Consider the following 20793-nt stretch of genomic DNA (forward strand, 5'->3'; position numbering starts at 1 on the left):
TGCTGATTGGACTGGTGATCCCACTGATCGTCGCCCCACCACTGGATATTGTTTCTTACTTGGAACTTCTTTAATTTCATGATGCAGTAAGAAACAATCTGTTGTTGCTCAATCTAGTACTGAAGCTGAGTATCGTGCTCTTGCTGACATTACATCTGAACTTCTTTGGTTACGATGGCTTTTGTCCGACATGGGTGTTTCTCAATCCATTAGTTCTCCTATTCATTGTGACAATCAGAGTGCTATACAAATTGCTTATAATGATGTTTTTCATGAGCGCACAAAACATATCGAGATTGATTGTCATTTCATCAGCCATCATCTTCAGCATGGTATTTTACATCTTCACTCTGTCACTTCTGCAAATCAATTGGCGGACATTTTTACTAAAGATCATCCACCGAGATGATTCAATGATCTTATCTCCAAACTCAAGTTGGCTTTGCCCCTTAGAGTTTGAGGGGCGGCGGCGCCGGGGGGGGGGGGGGGTTAGAAGATTATATTTTTATAATATTATATTCCTGTAATATGCTCAATATATTACAGAAATATAATATTCTTATTCTAAATATGAATATTCATTATTATATTCTGTAATATTATATTCCTGTAATATTTTCAATATATTACATAAATATAATATTCTTATTCAAAATATGAATATTCTGTATTCATTATTCTAAATATGCTGATTTTATGTGATTTGTAATTATAGTATTTCCATTTTTTTAAGATCTCATTCAACTATAAATAGGTTATTCTATTGTACAAAGAGATATAGATCAGAAATACAAAAATTCTTTCTCTAGAGTACTTTTTCTGTTGTCTTTTTCTAATGTTGACTCCCGTCTTTTTCTAGTATTTTTCTAATGTTCACTCCAGTCTTTTTCTAATGCAACAATCTTTTTCTAGTATTTTTCTAATGGTCAATCCAGTCTTTTTCTAACTAATACTCCAGTCTTTTCTAGTATTTTTCTAATGTTCGCACTAACTTTTTCTAGTGTTCACACAAGTCTTTTTCTAATGTTCACACTGGTGGGAGGAAATCCTCTAGTGTTCACACCAGTGGGATAAGGAAATTCTCGTCCACACTTGGTAAATCCTCTAGTATTGGGAGTAAAACCTCTAGTGTTCACACTAATAGGATAAGGAAATCCTCGTTCACACTTGGGAAATTCTCTAGTGTTCACACTGATGGGATACGGAAAATCCAGGATGTCCTACAAAAGACGTCAGCCAATATATTTTTTCCTCTCCTTCAACCCACAGAATCTTTTTATTGAAGGTGAAAAGGTTTTTTATTTTATTTTATGGAAGGTGAACAGGTTCAATGCAGACGCAGACCAGCTACAACCACCCATTGAATGATACACAGAGAAGGAGAGGGAACATTGATGGAGTGATCGATGGTCTTCTACATCTCTAAATATTTTCTTCCCCTTATTTATTATTTATTATTGAGGTAATCGATTCCAATCCATGCTTGTATTAGACATCATTATTTTATGTTTTATTGTGTTCCTTTCAGTTTAGTAGATCTATTAGATTCTTATCTAAGACAGGGTTTGTGTGAATTTGTCTGTCCTTTCTTTGCTCTATCTATCTATCTATGCATGATTCATCTTGTTTTGAGCAAAGCCCCCTTTGATACATTACATTCTTCTTGTGAAAACTATGGTGAATGCTATCAATTCCTATTGGATCCAATCCATTCCTATCCCACTATTACATGGTTGCCTAAGAGTCACATCCCCATTTAATCTGTAATAAAGTTTACACTCAAGTTTATATATTTTCTTTATTTATTATAGGGTAAATTACCATTTCGTGAGCCCAATTTGATGAATTTTCAATTCCAGCTAACTGTTCGTTTTAATTATCAAGACGTGAACTGCGCAATTGCACCTTTTTCAAGTGATAAGATGGCAGGTTTAAAGTAGTTTTTCCTCCCCAAAGTGACAATCTCGCTGGTTTTTACAGTGACAATCTTGATAAAATTAGCGAAACCTGCAAGATAGTCACTTGAAACCTGCAAAATTGCCACTTTAAAACCTCCGTTATCGTTACTGTTCACTTTTTCATCAAAAGTTGGTCTCTTTATTATAAGTTTAGTCTGGTAAGCTAAGCTCAGTACATGCAAAACAAATTATCTTTTGTTTAAATTTTAGTATAGTTTGCTCTACTCTTTATTATTATAATTGCCATTTTATGCATTTACGTATTTCTTTCCTACATCAACCTCTCAAATAAATTTATGGATGTTTTCTGGTTGTGGATACCTTTGGCATCTTGTTTCTAGGTTAGTTCATCATTTTTAGAGTGTCTACAGCCTATTGGTTATGAATCAATGAACTCTAATTATTATCATGACAGGGCAGAGATGCTACAACACCCAAAATAGGAAAATTGAAGTGGACCAGTTTTTTATATTAGGGTAAGAGAGAGAGAGAGAGATCCATTTTGGATGTTTAAGCATCGAAGATTCTTAGGAAGAACTCTTTTTTTTTATTATTATTATTTTATTTTATTTGCATTCGCATGCGCCGCCTCCTCGGAAATTTCTATGTGCAACGGGTTGAGTCAAGGGTCCATTGGACCCTGGAGGGTGGCCCCAAGAAATTCATAGCTTCATGGGATTTTGAACACTTGACCTACTCTTCCTGAGGAGTTTATCAAGGCTCGGCTTGCCACTAGACTAATCCCTTTGGGTTTCCTTAGGAAGAACTCCTCAATATGTCATCACCCCGTTAAAGGGAGAACAACTAGAAGGATTTGCATAAAATGAAAATTGTACAGTAAACAAGCATTCACTATTAGTTTTATCAAATAATAATGTACTAATTATTCAAATTTGCTAGGGTAAGTAAGACAGAATAGAAGGATTAGTTTGGTGTAAGGAAGAGACGAAAACAGGGTGGTGGGTTTTCTCGAGCTTCAATTCACTCCATAGAGTACTTGTTTGAGCACAACTGCTTGAAAATTTCTTACTGGAATAGCATGATATATGAGTAATGACAGTAAAAGATGGCCTACATTTGTATCAAAACATTGAACTACATACAGGGACACTCATTGCCTTGTCTCTCTCCTTATAAGCTCTTGGGCCTCTCCACTCATTGTCAATTGGTTTTGAGTTGGACCCTCCGATTTATCATGTTGGAAATGAGATATTGCATCAAATAGATTATATTCCATTATATTTGGGATTCTATAGCCTACGCACTTGCCTTTAGGGGATCGAAGTTGGATGAATCTCCAGTGGTTCCTTTCATCAGCGTCATCGAACCACATTAGCAATCCAGAAGAACTGGAAGCTCCATGGTGAGATGGAACCAAAGGGAAGGAAGAAGCAAGAGGGGGCATGAATGTGGAAGAACATTAATGGAGTCTTCACAGTTGAATAAATGGATGAAAGATACAAATTTTGAACAGATGAATGAGAACCAAACTGATCATTTTTGTGGAAAAAGTTGGAGATGGAAGGCTGTTTTTTGTGAAACTAAGTGGGTAAGAGAAAGAAAGCTGCAAAAAAACAGGACAGAAGAGTAGATTTCAATTGAGTGAAAATTCTAAGTACACAATACATTCAAAATCAAGTTAAGTTTATTTTCACATGCTGATATCTTGGAAGTATGGAGTTATCACAGCTATCATTGTTGATCTGAATTTACCAGAAAACATTAAAAAGACCCGATCTTGGCCTCTCTTTTTTTGTTGTGTGTGTGTGTGTGTGTCGGTAATCCTGAAAATTTTGGTGTTGCCATCGGGTAAGCCTGTTTTTAATGATCAGAAACTTGGTGATAGCAGAAATTGAACCCAGAGATTAGAAGGGGTGAAATCTTGGCTACTATTGTGTGCATTGGTTATTATTATTGCAAGGCTATGTTTATTCACAACATAGACTAAAAGATAACCTGAAAGGTTAGAAACCCAAAAGGAAATATGGATGCTGCTTATTTTGATTTTTAGCTTAGCCGTGATCGAGTTTTTCGCGTGAACTTTTGCTACAAGTTCTTGTAAGATATAAATGAGACTAGACATCCTGCTGATTTCTCTTACATTTATGCCAATGGAATTGTCCCAACTAAACAAATCAGCGTGCAGACCTGCACCGAAACGTCAAACTGAACAGTGTGGTTCTTTGAAATTGGGCAGGACTAATGCTTAGAGAATTCGCAAAGAAAATGTGGAGTCCCTCACAGTTAACTCTTGGCCATTTGTAATAATGAGCTTAACTTGGAACCCCGAATCGGCTCTTCACGTCAATGTAGAACCTGCATGGCATGGCACTATCTTCCTCTCATCTATGACTATTGGTTTTGATTCATAAGGGAATTGGGTTGATTATTATTGTTTCACAGAAGGAAGGTCAGACATACTTTTATGATTGGCTCACTTTTGCTGCAAATAGATCTATACAAAGGAGACTAACTGGTGAATTTATGGCTTGCACCAAATAGTGTGTTGTCCCATAGCATCTCTGAAGCACTTGGCTTATGATCTACGATTCTTCTTTGCTAAATCACTTGTTGTTGGTAGGTGAACTATGGAGTAGATGTAGACCTAAGTATGTCTGACCTGATAAGAAGGTCAGACATACTTGTACGATTGGCTCACTGTTGCTGCAAATAGATCTATACAAAGGAGACTACCTGGTGGATTTATGGCTTGCACCAAATAGTGTGTAGTCCCATAGCATCTCTGAAGCACTTGGCTTATGATCTTTGATTCTTCTCTGCTAAATCACTTGTTGTTGGTAGGTGAAATATAGAGTAGATGTAGACCTAAGGGTGTCAATGGAATCATTTTTAGGTTCGGTTCTAAACCTGATAAGAATCAGGTCTCCTTTGATACTCAATGGGTACCAACTAGTGGATTTGTGAGAACATTAAACACTCCTTTGCTAGAATAGAATCTAAAAAGAATGTGGAGTTTTTTTTTTTTTTTTTTTTTCCTTTCCTTTTACATGAACATCCATTCATATTTTTCATTTATCCTTAATTTCAACTACAAACAGAGATTCCTTATCCAAAATTTCTAATATTTTCTTAAGTTTGATTTGTTTGAAGAATCCATTGTTAGTATCAACTACCAATTAGGAAATTACATGTTAGTTACTTCTTTTCAATTTAAAATTTATTATCTATATTATAGGGTACCCAATGGGCGTTCGGTATCTGATCATTCTGTTCTGGTTTCAAGGTTCCCATATTCAAAACCATAACTGATAAAACTCAGAAAGAACTGATTTTTTTATTATTATTTAGGTTCTGGTTTTAGGTACCATGTGGAACCAAACTGAAACTGACCCATTGACACCCCTAGTGCTGGACCTCTTGCTGCTTGGTTAAGAGTTTTTTTTTTTTTTTTTCTTTTGAAGTCTTTCTGTCTAACAAATGAGAGTAATGTGAGGGGAATTACAATTTACCCAGACAATGGTTTCCCTCTCTTATTTCTTCCTCCTTTGTAAGAGAAAATTGATTTCCTGTGTAGCCTATCATCTCCTTCCACATGTACCTATCCCATCCGTTTGTTCGACCTTAGAAGCCCAATACGGATCTTCAGGAAATCTTCTGTATTTTTCCTCTCATCTTTTGAGGTTAGAAAAGTCGTTATGTTGGTCTTTCCTCTCAAAAAAGTCTTCTTTTTTTAAAAGAAATTCTTTCTTCCTTTCCCTTTCATTTAATTTCTAATTTTCTATGCCTCTCTTTCCATCCAATTTCCTCTCATCTTTTGAGGTTGGAAAAGACGTTATGTTTGTCTTTCCTCTCAAAAAAGTCTTCTTTTTTTAAGAAATTCTTTCTTCCTTTCCCTTTCATTTAATTTCTAATTTTCTATGCCTCTCTTTCCATACAATTCCCTTTGAAAAACGTAACACGGAGTTGGGCTCTACCTCTTCCAACCCTTACTCTACGTCGAGGTTCAACCCATGCATGGTCAATATGAAAGAGAGGAGGATTTTACGATTAAGATGTAATCAAATTACCATTACACTACTAACCCTCACCAAATATGTTTTTGCAATATTTGTTTGGTTTTCCTACTTGTGTTGCCTAGTTAATTATTAGAGATGGACAATATGATTGATTCCTATAAAGCAATCATAGGACCACCTATCTATATGGACCATACGTCCATGTAGCACTCCAAAAACATGATTGGGTGCCACATAGTTATAAAGAATAAAATTTTAAAAGCGTTCAAAAAATAATTTTGAAAAAAGAAAAAACGCTTATTTTCACTGTTGGATTTCCATTTTAAATATGGAAGTTCTGCAGCCATCCATTATCAAAGTCTTGTATCTGATAGAAAAATAAGTTTTTTTTTAATCTTTTTTTTCAAACCTAATTTAAAAGGATGAGGTGTCATTTGAACCAATGTGGCAATCCACATAGCCTAAATGAGGATTTCGTTCCATGCTCTACATGATCCTTCGGTCCTTGTAACTTTTTTCCCATATACATATAGAGAGAGAGAGAGAGAGAGAGAGATCTTGTTCAGTGGATGTCTACGTGTGACAATTATTTTTACATTTCTTGGATGCCATCCATTTTACAAAATCCAATGGTTTCCGGTGTTTTTGTAGAAAACATAGAAAAATGAACAGCATCACATCCCTTTTTCATGTAATTTCCCTTTTCTACGCCTCTCCTTCCATCCAATTTCCTTTTGAAAAATGTAACACGGCTCTTCCTCTTCCAGCCCCTACTCTACGTCGAAGTTCAATCCATGCGTGGTCAATAGGAAAGAGAGGATTTTACAAATAACCATTACACTTCCAAACCCTCACCAAATATGTTTTTCAAAATTTGTTTGGTTTTCCTATTTGTGTTGCCTAGTTAATTATTAGAGATGGATAGTATGATTGATTCCTATAAAGCGATCATAGGATCACCTATCTATATGGATCACATGTCCATGTAGCACTCCAAAAACATGATCAGGTGTCACATGGTTATAAAGAATAAAATTTGAAGAACGTTCAAAAAATAATTTTGGGAAAAAAACACTTATTTTCACTATTGAATTTCAATTTTAAATATGGAAGTTTAGCAGCCATCCATTATTGAAGTCTTGAATCTGATATAAAAAAAAAGTTTTTTTTTAAACCTAATCTAAACAATGAAATCTAAAAGGATGACGTGTCATTTGGACCAATGTGACAGTCCACATAGCCAAAAATGAGGACCGTGCTCCATGCTCTACATGGTCCCTCAGTCCTTGTAACTTTTTCCCCATTTATATATAGATCTTGTTTGAGGGACGTCTAAAAGTGATAATTATTTTTACATTTCTCGGATGCCATCCATTTTACAAAATCCAATGGTTTCTAGTGTTTTTGTAGAAAATATAAAAAAATGGATAGCGTCCGAGCTGTTGTATAAAAATAGTTGTCAATTTTAGATATTCCCAGCACACATCCTTATCTATATAATAAAACATCACTAAGTTAGAACAATAGTGTGTGATACAAACGTCCAATCAACTCCATTGTTGTGGGTTAAACCTCTCATCAAGTTAGTGTTATGGGATCTATTTTATTTTATTTTATTCACTTTATTGTTTTTCATCGTTTACCCTTTTAATTTCAATTTTTTTTAATAATACATCTTCCATCAAAATATAGTTTCTTGGATTCCACTTTATTTCATTTATTCTTCACCTCCCTTAGTTTTACTATATTTTCTCTTTTACCTCATTAATCTATTTTAATATTTTTTATTCATCTTTTACCTATTTAATTTCAATTTTTTTTTATAATAATACATCTCCAACTTTATTATTTTTTGCTTTTACCCCCTTAACTCGGGAGAGGATGCTCATACGACATACGTGAATTTTAGTATGCATAAATAATAAAATACAACGGTGGGTTCCACTCCTTTGCCTCAAGATTTATACCCCATAAAGAAAATATCTCGAGAAATTTTTTTACTGTTTTTTCTCTTCCTCCCCCTTTTCAAGAATAATCTTAACTTTATTATCTTTTTCTCTTTTACCCCATTTCTAATAATATCTTCCAACTTTATTATTTTTTCCTCTTCAACTCCTTTTCTAATACCGTCCTTTCTCTTTATTGTTTTTCCTCTTCTCCACCATTTTCCAATAACCCCAAAGAAGAAATGGCATAGGCCTCTCTCTCTCTCTCTCACACACACACACACACACATATATATATATATATGGGGGAAATGTTCAGCACCCAACCATTTGCCCAACATGTTTTGTCCTACATGGGTTAGAAGTTTTGGAATGAATTGATTTTTGGTGAGGATGATCTCTACGGTTAGAAGATCATCCTTACAAAAAATCAGCCCATTCCAAAACTTCTAACCCCATGTTTACAAGTTGAAAAATCATGGATCGTCCAATTTTTGTAAACCATTTGTGATGGGGTTAGAAGTTTTGGAATGGACTGATTTTTGGTGAGGATGATCTCCTCACCAAAAAAAAACCTATTCCAAAACTTCTAACCCATGTAAGACAAAACATGTTGGGCAAAGCATTGGGTAAATGGTCAAGTGCTGAACGAGACCCTATATGTATATATATGGTGAAGAGATCATCCTCACCAAAAATCAGCCCATTCCAAAACTTCTAACCCCATCACAAATGGTTTACAAAATTGGACGGTCCACGATTTTTCAACTTGTAAACATGGGGTTAGAAGTTTTGGAATGGGCTGATTTTTGGTGAGGATGATCTTCTAACCGTAGAGATCATCCTCACCAAAAATCAGCACATTCCAAAACTTCTAACCCATGTAGGACAAAACATGTTGGGCAAATGGTTGGGTGGTGAACATTTCCCATATATATATATATATATATATGTATAATATTTTCTCACTTATTTTTAGGTTTACATTATGATTGATTAGGCATGCATATGGAGCCAAATAATTCAACTGGATAAAGCTTAATTTACTCTTATTATTATTATTATTTTCAGGGTGTTAGATATTAATTTTGATATCTATTCGATCAGCTTGGATATGAAAATACCTTATAGAAATGTTTTGATCATTGTATAAATTAATATAATTTTCCGAGAAATGGGAAAAGTACTAAGGAGATTGTCATTAAAACTATAAGAAATGATAAAACAAGCATGGAAACACATTCATGTCATCTAATTACAAGAAACATATATATGGAGTAGGGAAATAAAGATCAGTTATGTTCCACTATACAGTGATATAGATCGAGAGCTTCATCGACAGAACAACCTATTCTACATGGAAATGAGCTATATTGCATATGTATATATTAATATGTAAAATGCTTGTTTAAACAAACTATGAGGTGTCTATATTAAAATATTATTATATAATTTTTATTTTGAATATCAATAAATAAATTATGTATATATCTAATTGATTAAGACATTGATGAGTATGTGTGCTTAAATGAATTTGCTAAAACATGCATCTGATAATATGTACATACCTAATTGTAATTCTTTCAAATGCACAAAATTCACGTTAGTTAATTTTTTTAAATACCCTTTAAGTTGCATTAGATGATTATTACAAATGCTATGTAAGCTACATTAAATGACATTTATAGTAAGGGAAGAAAGTATCATTGACACAAAAGAAATACTCCTACCGTACATTGAGGAATGCTAACGTCCAAGATTTCATGGGAACGTTAGCATTGTCCAAAACAAATAGGGACATGGTAGTCTTTTACATAATAAATGCTTGTTTGCATTGATTGTCAAATCATTTATTGCTACAAAACATTTAAATTCTAAAGATTAAATGCCTTTGGCATTTATTAGGAAAGAGACAAATATTAATTAAATAAATAAGTATTTATTATATAAAAAGACTAATATACTCTCTCTTTTTTTTTACTAAATGACAAAACTGGTAAAGGTGTTACTAAAAAAAAAAAATGTTGGAGAATGCTAATGTCCCCAAGAGTTCTTGGACATTAGCATTCTCCCCTTACATTAGTCTTTATCTTACTATTACAAAATTACCCTTTCATTAGGTCATTTTTTCCCACGATTTGGAGGAGACTACACCTAGTAGGATGTGCATATCACATGCCCCCTACTCAGTACAACCATAATTTTTGTACATTTAATGAGAGTTTTGTTAATGTTAGCTTGCTATGTTGGTCGAGCTTGTGACTATTGATACCACGAACATGAGTTTAAGACTCACCTTTGATCATTTGAGTTATGAGTTAGGATCCAGAGGGAGCAGATCCTCTGTAGCCCGATTTTTCTGTAGTTGTCATCATCAGGTGAGGCTATGTCTGGAGTTTAAAACACCTAGGCCACTTAACCAAGCTGCATCCCGATGTGTTCAAACTCTCTAAAAATGTCACATAGACATTGACGTTGTGATCATAGTTAGCAATTCGGTGTACGACAAAAAAAATTGTTACGGGATTAATTTGAGTACAATTCAAAATATATGTTTAGTAGTTCAATAGTTTGTTTAAAAATTGGTAGAAAAACTTGAAAAATTGCAAAAATGCGATTTGAATAGTTATTTCCTTTTTTTTTTTTTCTATTTACGCCCTACTTGGTACGAAGCAAAGCATTTGCAAGTGCAAATGATTTATTAGAATCTAATTTACAGATGCTTGGTTACACTATGAAATATTTTTGCATTGCAAATTATTTGCATGACCTCTTAAGCTCTTCACAAATTTCAGCAAATAGTTTGCAGTTCAAAAAGTGCTGCAAATCATTTGCAAAGTACCAAGTAGCAGGGCTTCATCTCAAAGTTCCTGAAAGTCAGCAACTTATAATTGAAAAAGTTCATCATCAGGTCGTGATTAAAACTTCTATAATTAATCATTAAGGCAATAAATTAAGCCTGTTAAGTAATGGATTGATAACTAATCATGTTTTCGTTCTGATGCAATCTATTGACAGCCCTATTTATTTTTCATTGCTGTATAAATTGTTTTAACTACAGTATTTCCATTCTTCTTTGTATAAACTAAAGAAAATTTCTTTAAAATGATTTCTTTTTTAAATAAAAAGATGAACAAAAATGATTTGTTCACTGAATTATTAGAACTGAAAATACTGTATATATATATATATATATATATGGGGAAATGTTCAGCAACAAACATTTTGGCAAAACAATTTTCAAAACATGGGTTAGAGGTTTTGGAATGGGCTGATTTTTGGTGAGGATGATCTCTACGGTGAGGAGATCATCATCACCAAAAATCAGCCCATTCCAAAACTTCTAACCCCATCAAAAATGATTTACAAAAATGGACGGTCCACGATTTTTCAACTTGTAAACTGGGGCTAGAAGCTTTGGAATGTGTAGAGATCATCCTCACCAAAAATCAGCCCATTCCAAAACCTAGAACCCATGTTTTGAAAAATGTTTTGCCAAAATGTTTGTTGCTGAAAGGGACCCATATATATATATATATATAGGGGGCGGTTCAAGGGCCATATGAGAAGACATATGAAAAAACTTTTGTTTTTCAAAATAAGAGTTAGAGGTTTTGGATTGAGCTGATTTTTTGCAAGGATGGTCACTATGATGAAAAGATCATCCTCACAAAAATCAGCTCAATCAGAAACTTCTAAATCCATCAAAAGTGATTTACAAATTAGTGATAAAAATTGGTAAAAAATCGACGATCCACATTCTAAATCACTTTTAATGGGGTTAGAAGTTTCAGATGGGCTGATTTTTTTTTTTTTTTTGATATCTTCCCATCATAGAGATCATCCTCACAAAAATCAGCTCAATCCAAAATTCTAACCCATATTTTAAAATTTTATTAAAAACGAAAGTTTTTACATATATTTTCTCATATGGCCCTTGAACCTGACCCATATATATATATATATATATATATATCTATATATATATATATATATGGGTCCCATTCCCCACCCTAAGCTTTAGCCTACAGTTTAGCAAACGTGTTTTGTCCTACATGGATTAGAAGTTTTGGAATAGACTGATTTTTGGTGAGGATGATCTCTATGGTGAAGAGATCATCCTCGCCAAAAATCAGCCCATTCCAAAACTTCTAACCCCATCAAAAATGATTTACAAAAACTGGATGGTCCATGATTTTTCAACTTGTAAACATGGGGCTAAAAATTTCGAAATTGGCTGATTTTTGGTGAGAATGATCTTCTAATCATAGAGATCATCCTCACCAAAACTCAACCAATTCCAAAACTTCTAACCCATATAGGACAGAACACGTTTGTTAAAGTGTAAGGTAAAGCTTAGGGTGTTGAACATTTCCCTATATATATATATATGGGTCCCGTTCAGCAACAAACATTTTGACAAAACATTTTCAAAACATGGGTTAGAGGTTTTGGAATGGGCTGATTTTTGGTGAGGATGATCTCTACGGTGAGGAGATCATCGTCACCAAAAATCAGCCCATTCCAAAACTTCTAGCCCAGTTTACAAGTTGAAAAATCGTGAACCGTCCATTTTTTGTATACCATTTTTGATGGGGTTAGAAGTTTTGGAATGAGCTGATTTTTGGTGATGATGATCTCCTCACCGTAGAGATCATCCTCACCAAAAATCAGCCCATTCCAAAACCTCTAACTCATGTTTTGAAAAATGTTTTGCCAAAATGTTTGTTGCTGAACATTTCCCTATATATATATATGGGAAATGTTCACCACCCTAAGTTTTACCACACACTTTAACAAACGTTTTTTGTCCTACATGGGTTAGAAGTTTTGGAATGGGCTGATTTTTGGTGAGGATGATCTCTATGATTAGAAGATCATCCTCCCCAAAAATCAGCCCATTCCGAAATGTTTTGCCCCATGTTTACAAGTTGAAAAATCGTTGACCGTCCATTTTTGTAAATCATTTTTGATGGGGTTAGAAGTTTTGGAATGAGCTGATTTTTGGTGAGGATGATCTCCTCATCATAGAGATCATCCTCACCAAAAATCAGCCCATTCCGAAACTTCTAACCCATGTAGGACAAAACGTGTTTGTTAAAGTGTGTGGTAAAACTTAGGGTGCCGAACGGGACCTTATATATATATATATATATATATATATATATATATATATATGGGGGGCGTTCAATGGCAAACTTTTTGGCAAAACATTTTTCAAAACATGGGTTAGAGGTTTTGGAATGGGCTGATTTTTGGTGAGGATGATCTCTACGGTGAGGAGATCATCCTCACCAAAAATCAGCCCATTCCAAAATTTCTAACCCCATCAAAAACAGTTTACAAAAAATTGACGGTCCACGATTTTTCAACTGGTAAACATGGGTTAGAAGTTTGGGAATGGGCTGATTTTTGGTGAGGATGATCTACTCACCATAGAGATCATCCTCACCAAAAATCAGCCCATTCCAAAACCTCTAACCTATGTTTTGAAAAATGTTTTGCCAAAAAGTTTGCTAAAAAGTTGGCCCTTGAACGCCACCCTATATATATATATAGGGTGGCGTTCAAGGGCCAACTTTTTAGCAAACTTTTTGGCAAAACATTTTCAAAACATAGGTTAGAGGTTTTGGAATGGGCTGATTTTTGTGAGGATGATCTCTATGGTGAGGAGATCATCCTCACCAAAAATCAGCCCATTTCAAAACTGCTAACCCATGTTTACAAGTTGAAAAATCGTGGACCGTCCATTTTTTATAAACTGTTTTTGATGGGGTTAAAAATTTTGAAATGGGCTGATTTTTGGTGATGATAATCTCCTCACCGTAGAGATCATCCTCACCAAAAATCAGCCCATTCCAAAACCTCTAACCTATGTTTTGAAAAATGTTTTGCCAAAAAGTTTGCTAAAAAGTTGGCCCTTGAACGCCCCCATATATATATATATATATATATATATATATACAGCTTAGGGTGTTGAACGGGACCTATAAGGGGAAATGTTCAACACCCTACACTTTATCCTATGCTTTACCAAACGTGTTTTGTCCTAAATGGGTTAGAAGTTTTGGAATGGGTTGATTTTTGGTGAAGATGATCTCTACGGTTAGAAGATCTTCCTCACCAAAAATCAGCACATTCCGAAATTTCTAACCCCATGTTTACTAGTTGAAAAATCGTGGACCGTCCATTTTTTATGGGGTTAGAAGTTTTGGAATGGACTTATATAGAGATCATCCTCACCAAAAATCAGTTTATTCCAAAACTTCTAACCCATGTAGAACAAAACACGTAAGGTAAAGTGTAGGGTAAAGCGTAGGGTGTTGAACGGGACCCATATATAAGTACATTTAAATAAAAATGTTTGGTACACCTTATATGCTCCCAATGAGAAGAAAAAAAGTAATGTGAAGCCAGATAGCAAAACAATGACTCTAATGTACAACTTAAAAACTATTGGGTTTAAATTTCATGGCTAAAACAAAACAAGGCTCTTTTTTTCAAGAGTGATCTAAGGGTTCAGTCTAGTGGGATAAGTAAATTTCCTTGAAAGTGGAAATAATTTAAGACTGATGTAAGGGTTCAGTCTAGTGGGCCAAGTAAAATTTCCTTGGAAGTGTCTTCTGCCTTGTTGTCTTTTAAAAGGTGGACTCCAACATTGCACCAAAAACATTGAAGCCAAGGGCCTTTCTCTTAGTTCCTAATTAACAATAGAGAAGATGAAGTCCCTAAAAATGAAGAAGATAAAGAATGTGTTTTCAAAATCGAAGGATTGGACTATCCCCACTTTTAAGCGGCCCTGTCTCAAAAAGTCTCAAGCACCATGTGTTTCCCACATTGCACAACCAGAAAACTTTACTTCACCAATCCATCCACCACCACCACCACTTGGTTCATCTCCTTCTGCTGTTATTACCACTCCTCTCTCTCCCAGTCCCATGGCGGTGATGCCGGTTATGGTGCGTTCCTATCCTGCATGGTACGAGATACTCCTAGCTATATCATCTGGTGTGCTGATTGCACTTCTTAGCGTCTCGTATGAACTTGTTGAGGGTATTCTCGTTCCTGCTAAACTCTTCACTTCCAATCCTACTCTCTTCCATGTCTTTGTTATCTTTGATATTTCAGCTATTGTGGCTTTCCTAATCGCGATGAGGCTCAAACGTTTCCATAAAAAGACCAGTAAATGTCTCTTTCTATTGGCTTTTATTGCGTGGATGATTGCCTTCTCTGTATACATGTGGGTTCTCCTACCCATTAACTTCAGCTGGATTCCACTTTTGTTATTCTTCATCAGCTTCGTTGTGACAATCTACTTGCATTTTCGTAAAGAAAACATTCATTATCTTGATGATAATCGACCCCATTATCTTATCAACCATAATGTTCAGGTAACTAATTTTAATTTTAATTTTCACTTTCTTAGAACATCCATTTGATTGAGATGGGAAGAGAATTAATACAGATTTTCCTTAAAGGATCAATTTTATTTATCTTCACATCTCAGCACTTCGTTTGGACACTAACACCATGATTGGATTGAGAGAAATGGAGAGAAGAGAAGAGAAGAGAAAATAAATGAGTTTCTTTCCATTTCTCCGGTTTGGATTGGTAAGTGGGGAGAGAAGAGAAAAAATTGGAGAGAAAAAAAATGTGAGTTTTCTTTCTCTCCAAAAGTGAAGAGAAGAGAATAGAAATCCTTATAAAATATTTTACAATTTCAACTCTGCCCCTAAATCTATTTTATGATATTTTAAAATTTCAAAATTATCCCAAGTTCTCTCCTGTCAATCCAAAACATGGTGGAGAGAAATTGAGTTTCTCCTCTATTCTCTTCTCTTAATGAATTTCTCTTCACTCCACTTCTCTCAATCCAAATATAGTCTAAGATACTAGAATTTGTCCATACCAGATTTCATGTTTTGTGATAATTAATGGTCCATATTTAGGTCATCCATGGCGAGCAAGATGAATAACTGGTGGTGATGCCCAACAACTTTTGCTGTGGTGATATAACTTTGAATATTTGGGTTTGATTAGCTATTACTGCATCTTCATTTTACAATGTTAATGCATGTCTTTGTTATCCTTGATATTTTAGCTATGTGTTGACCAAGTGTCATAATGTTTTATAATATTGAAATTATAATAAAGCCATGGATCTTTAACGTTTGGAAGATATGTTTAATCTTTGATTTGGTGTGATAAATAATTTAAGAAATTATGATGTAATAAGTAAAAAATTGGAGTGCCAATAGCAGCTCTCTTAATTGTGACAGTTCATTAAATGTGGGAGTGATATTTTTCAAGAAATAAACACATGTTAAAGTGGGCAATTGCTTCAAAATATTGGTACAACCCTCTTCTTTGGATTACACGGGGGTGTCTCTAGGGAGGTCTCCCAAATATTAATAAAATGTAGGGTGTTAAATAAATATATGACATGTGTCGTGTTTGAAAGAGGATTATATCAAAATTTTGAAGCGACCTAACCGCATCAAAATTGTACTCAGTTATAAGAGGCCCACTGGATATGAAAGTGATACATAAAGAAGATTCTGTTGGACTCGGTAAGTTTATTCTTCTAAAAATTTCAATCAAATTTCTTGAGTCAGTTGAACCCCACCCTATATGTATGGGTCCCATTCAACAACAAACATTTTGGCAAAACATTTTTCAAAAGATGGGTTAGAGGTTTTGGAATGGGCTGATTTTTTGTGAGGATGATCTCAACAGTGAGGAGATCATCCTCACTAAAAATCAGCCCATTCCAAAACTTCTAGCCCCAGTTTACAAGTTGAAAAATTGTGGACCGTCCATTTTTTGTAAATCATTTTTGATGGGATTAGAAGTTTTGGAATGGGCTGATTTTTTGTGATAATGATCTCCTCACCGTAGAGATCATCCACACCAAAAATCAGCCCATTCCAAAACTTCTAGCCCCATGTTTACAAGTTGAAAAATCGTGGATCGTCCGTTTTTTGTAAACCATTTTTGATGGGGTTAGAAGTTTTGGAATGGGCTGATTTTTGGTGATGATGATCTACTCACCGTAGAGATCATCCTCACCAAAAATCAACCCATTCCAAAACCTCTAACTCATGTTTTGAAAAATGTTTTGCCAAAATGTTTGTTGTTGAACATTTCCCTATATATATATATGAGATACGGTTATAGTGACTGAGAGGCCATCCATCTCTATGGGCCACATGTCAATGTGGGGCCAAAATAGACCATCAAGTGCCACATATATGTAAAGCATAAAATTTTACAAAATCTCAAAAAAAAAAAAAAAAAAATTGAATTGAAAAAAGAGATTTTTTAGCGATGGATTTAACTTTTAAAACTAGGAGTTTAATGAGTGCGATTTTGTTGACGCACATTCTATGACCAAATATGACCACTCAATCCTATAGGAGGATTTTGTGGGATACTTTATTGAGATACCTTTTGATTTTTTTTTCTTCAACTACTCTAACTATTGATATATTACAACTACCTCCAACACAACTTCAAACATGGTGATTCTGTTTTGAAAAGCAAGATTTCACTAGAAAATGGGAAACACTTTTCTTACTAACATAGTAAGATTTAATGCTTACTAAAGGTCGTTTGACTAAATCCTATTGCAGGATTTTATGGGATATTTTATTGAGGATTCAAAGTCATGAAGATTGCTTAGTTTATTATATCTTAGAAGACATTTTGATCATTTTTTTTTTCTTTCTGTGAATTACATTATTTCGTCAAACGTTATTTTAGTTTATAATATAGGTAAGAGGACAAAAAATATTATGAAGTTACATCATACACATTGGAAACAAATATTATTAATTCATGTCATGTTTGGTCAATTGATTCATGATTTTGGTCTTTAATGGGAGAAATCAAGGGTCCTTGAGCTCACTTTGTAGCTTTCAAAATCATGATTTGATTCTTTATTATTGTAGGGGACAAAATTCTATGAATTTTGAAAAAAAAAATTTTAATAAAAAATCATTTTTCACCTTTGAATTTCCATTTTAAGTTTGGGAGTTATAAGGAATTTTCATACACACGGTGATTTTCAAAATCTTACCTCAAGTTCAAAACAATTTTTTTTTATATTATTATTATTATTATTATGAGTTTTTGGATGAAGCTAAGAGGGTTGTGGTGTTAGACTGCTAATGTGGTAATCCATTTTAGCCAAATGGCCCTTAGTAAGCATTAAATCTTACTATGTTAGTAAGAAAAGTGTTTCTCATTTTCTATTGAAATCTTGCTTTTTAAAACAAAATCACCGTGTTTAGAGTTGTGTTGGAAGTACTTGTAATATGTTAATAGTTGGAGTAGTTGAAGAAAAAAAAAAGGTGTCCTCAATAAAATATCCCATAAAATCCTCTAATAGGATTTAGCCAAATGACCCTTAGTAAGCATTAAATCTTACTATGTTAGTAAGAAAAGTGTTTCCCATTTTCTAGTGAAATCTGGCTTTTTAAAACAGAATTACCATGTTTGGAGTTGTGTTGGAGGTAGTTGTAATATGTTAATAGTTAGAGTAGATGAAGAAAAAAAATCAAAAGATATTTCAATAAAGTATCCCACAAAATCCTCCAATAGGATTGAGTGGTCATATTTGGTCACGAACGGTGCGTCAACAAAATCACACTCGAGTTTAATGACCATCCATTTTTAAACTCAAGATCAATGCCAAAAAATGCTTTTTGGGAGGAATTTTTTTTAAGTCCAATCTAAACGACAAACAAGAGGCTGAGATGTCATTTGGACCAATGTGGCAGTCCACGTGGACCTCGGTCTATGTTCTACACGATCCCCTAGTCCTGTAGACACCCCATTTTTGCATCCGCCTGATTAATCAAGTCGTCAACCCGATCGCAAAGGTTCCCAATGATGGATGTCTATTCCAATGCTTTATTTTGTTACCAGATATGTTTCAGAAATCCGGATGAGGTATCTCGAACTAACAAAACTTAGAAACCACGCTACGCTAGGAAAATACGACCCCAGAAACATAGAAATCATCATCTTGCAAACCAAAAAGAAGCTTCACGATAAAAATCACTAAATTACCAAAATACCCCTAACATCAAAACAACCCTAGAGCCTGCATTACGCTTAGGAAAACTCACTCAAACACATAAAATAACAAATCGAAACCAAGTAAACCACTTCGCCAATTTTCACAAAATTTGACAAAATTACGAAAATACCCCTCATAAAGTTCACGATCATTTCATACAAAAAACTTCATAAATGACAAAAACCAACATTCCTATTGAATTCCTTACGAAAAACTAATTCCAAAACATCCTGGAACATTGAAAAACAACTTAAAACGTAAAAAATCCTCTCCGAGGGTAAAATGGTAATTTCACAATTTTAATAATTAAAAATTTCGAAATTAATAAATAAATCATTAAATAATGTAAAGTGAAACATTAATAAAATTAATTATAAAATTTAAACAAAAAATTGATCAATCAGGCTTTCAAGAAAAATTGTTGATGGTTCGCAAGATATTTCTTTAAGGACACCTCCATTTGGGGGTCCAAAGAATCAAAGATATAATAGAGGGGGGGTTCTCCAAAAAATTAAAGTCAATCAAGCAAGACTAAAGTCAAGATATTAAAGTTAATCAAATAAGACTAAAGTCAAAATTAAAATCAATTAAGTAAGACTAGAGTCAAGTATTAAAGTCAATCTCATAAGACTAAAGTCAAAACTTTAAATTAAAACCCTAATCTAAACTAATCGAGTCAATCTCATAAGACTAAGGTCAAAACCCTAAATCAACCCTAATCTAAACTAATCAAGTCAATCTCATAAGACTAAAGTCAAAATCTTAAATTAAAACCCTAAAGACTAAGTCAAAACCCTAAAAGAAACCCTAATCAAATCCTAATGCTTCTAAAAACTTTATAAATAGGAGCCTCCACACCCTATTTTCGTATCAAAGAAAAAACCCTAGAAAAAGTAGGTGAAAAAGCATTCACAACCCCTCCAAAACCCTAATTTTGGAGCCCCAACTCCCTCCCTAACACCCTACTCCGATTTTAGCCTAAAAAAAACCCAAAAACCTTTAAAAAACATCCCAAAAATCCACAACAAATTCGAAGCACTCAGATCCAAGAAGGAGATACTTTACCTCGGAGATCAGAAATCAGATCCGGAGATAGAACGAAGTAAGGAACACGGTACAAGGAGCCGTTTTCACCAGATTTGAGGGAATAACACTTTTGCAGATCAAAGGTAAGCTTTTTTCTTATTTTTTTAATCTAGATTTGTCATTAGCGATGTAGATTTATTTGGGATAAGTAGAGACCGGCATTGGCCGGGCGGGATTGGTGCCTAACACCTTCCAACCCCGTAACATGATCCCCGAATTTAGATTTTTGTGGTAGATTAGTTCTTTTTATCCATGTTAGATTCAATTTAGTTCCTAGACCACAATAACTAGGTGGCGACTCCCAAACCTCAAGGGTCAAAAGGGGATCTGTGCACCCCGCGAATCGAGGGCGCTTTCAGTGGTGACTCCACTGGGGACTATTAAGGATCACTTTTTGATGACCTCTAAATAATGAAAGATTCAAATTGACCTATGAAAATGATGTAATGATGAAGGTTGGACAGAAATATTAAAACGTTTTTAGAGAATATTATGGTGAGAATTAGGTCTAAGAATCTATTAATAAAACATAGATCTCGTCGAGTAGATTAATTTAGAATCTGAGTTCACTCAATTTCGTTTTCGGAAGCCTTAGATATCATCGATGCAAGTTCAATCTGTAAAGCTGGAATTATTTCTGAATGAAAGTTGGGACAGCAACATTAAAACGTTTTTACAGAATATTCTAGTGAGAATTAAGTCTGGGAGCCTGTTAATAAAATATAGATCTCGTCGAGTAGATT

The 20793-nt window shown here is 34.3% G+C and overlaps 1 protein-coding gene across 2 annotated transcripts; it reads left to right on the forward strand.

The window, feature by feature from the left end:
• The first annotated feature begins 1279 nt into the window (after nt 1-1279).
• Nucleotides 1280-16082, forward strand: LOC147398487 (uncharacterized). Of its 2 annotated transcripts, none has more exons than XR_015180176.1 (2): nt 1280-1462; nt 15831-16082. XR_015180176.1 is itself a non-coding variant. In XM_086448984.1 (2 exons), the coding sequence occupies exons 1-2, from the start codon at nt 14601-14603 to the stop codon at nt 15855-15857; spliced, it is 699 nt and encodes a 232-aa protein (XP_086305110.1). In that variant the 5' UTR covers nt 14084-14600; the 3' UTR covers nt 15858-16082. The 2 variants fall into 2 exon arrangements, 1 of the variants encoding a protein (XP_086305110.1); XM_086448984.1 differs by lacking the exon at nt 1280-1462 and adding an exon at nt 14084-15272.
• Nucleotides 16083-20793: the final 4711 nt, after the last annotated feature.

This window comes from Akebia trifoliata, chromosome 7 (genome assembly GCF_017979445.1).
Source record: "Akebia trifoliata isolate Shusen 1 chromosome 7, ASM1797944v1, whole genome shotgun sequence".
Lineage (NCBI taxonomy): Eukaryota > Viridiplantae > Streptophyta > Magnoliopsida > Ranunculales > Lardizabalaceae > Akebia > Akebia trifoliata.

What these genes read in the sequence shown, in the direction of transcription:
- LOC147398487 (XM_086448984.1), top strand. Translation starts at nt 14,601, where the DNA reads ATGAAGTCCCTAAAAATGAAGAAGATAAAGAATGTGTTTTCAAAATCG. An exon ending in TTATCAACCATAATGTTCAG is followed by an intron (nt 15,273 to 15,830) that starts GTAACTAATTTT and finishes GTCCATATTTAG; the next exon opens with GTCATCCATGGCGAGCAAGA.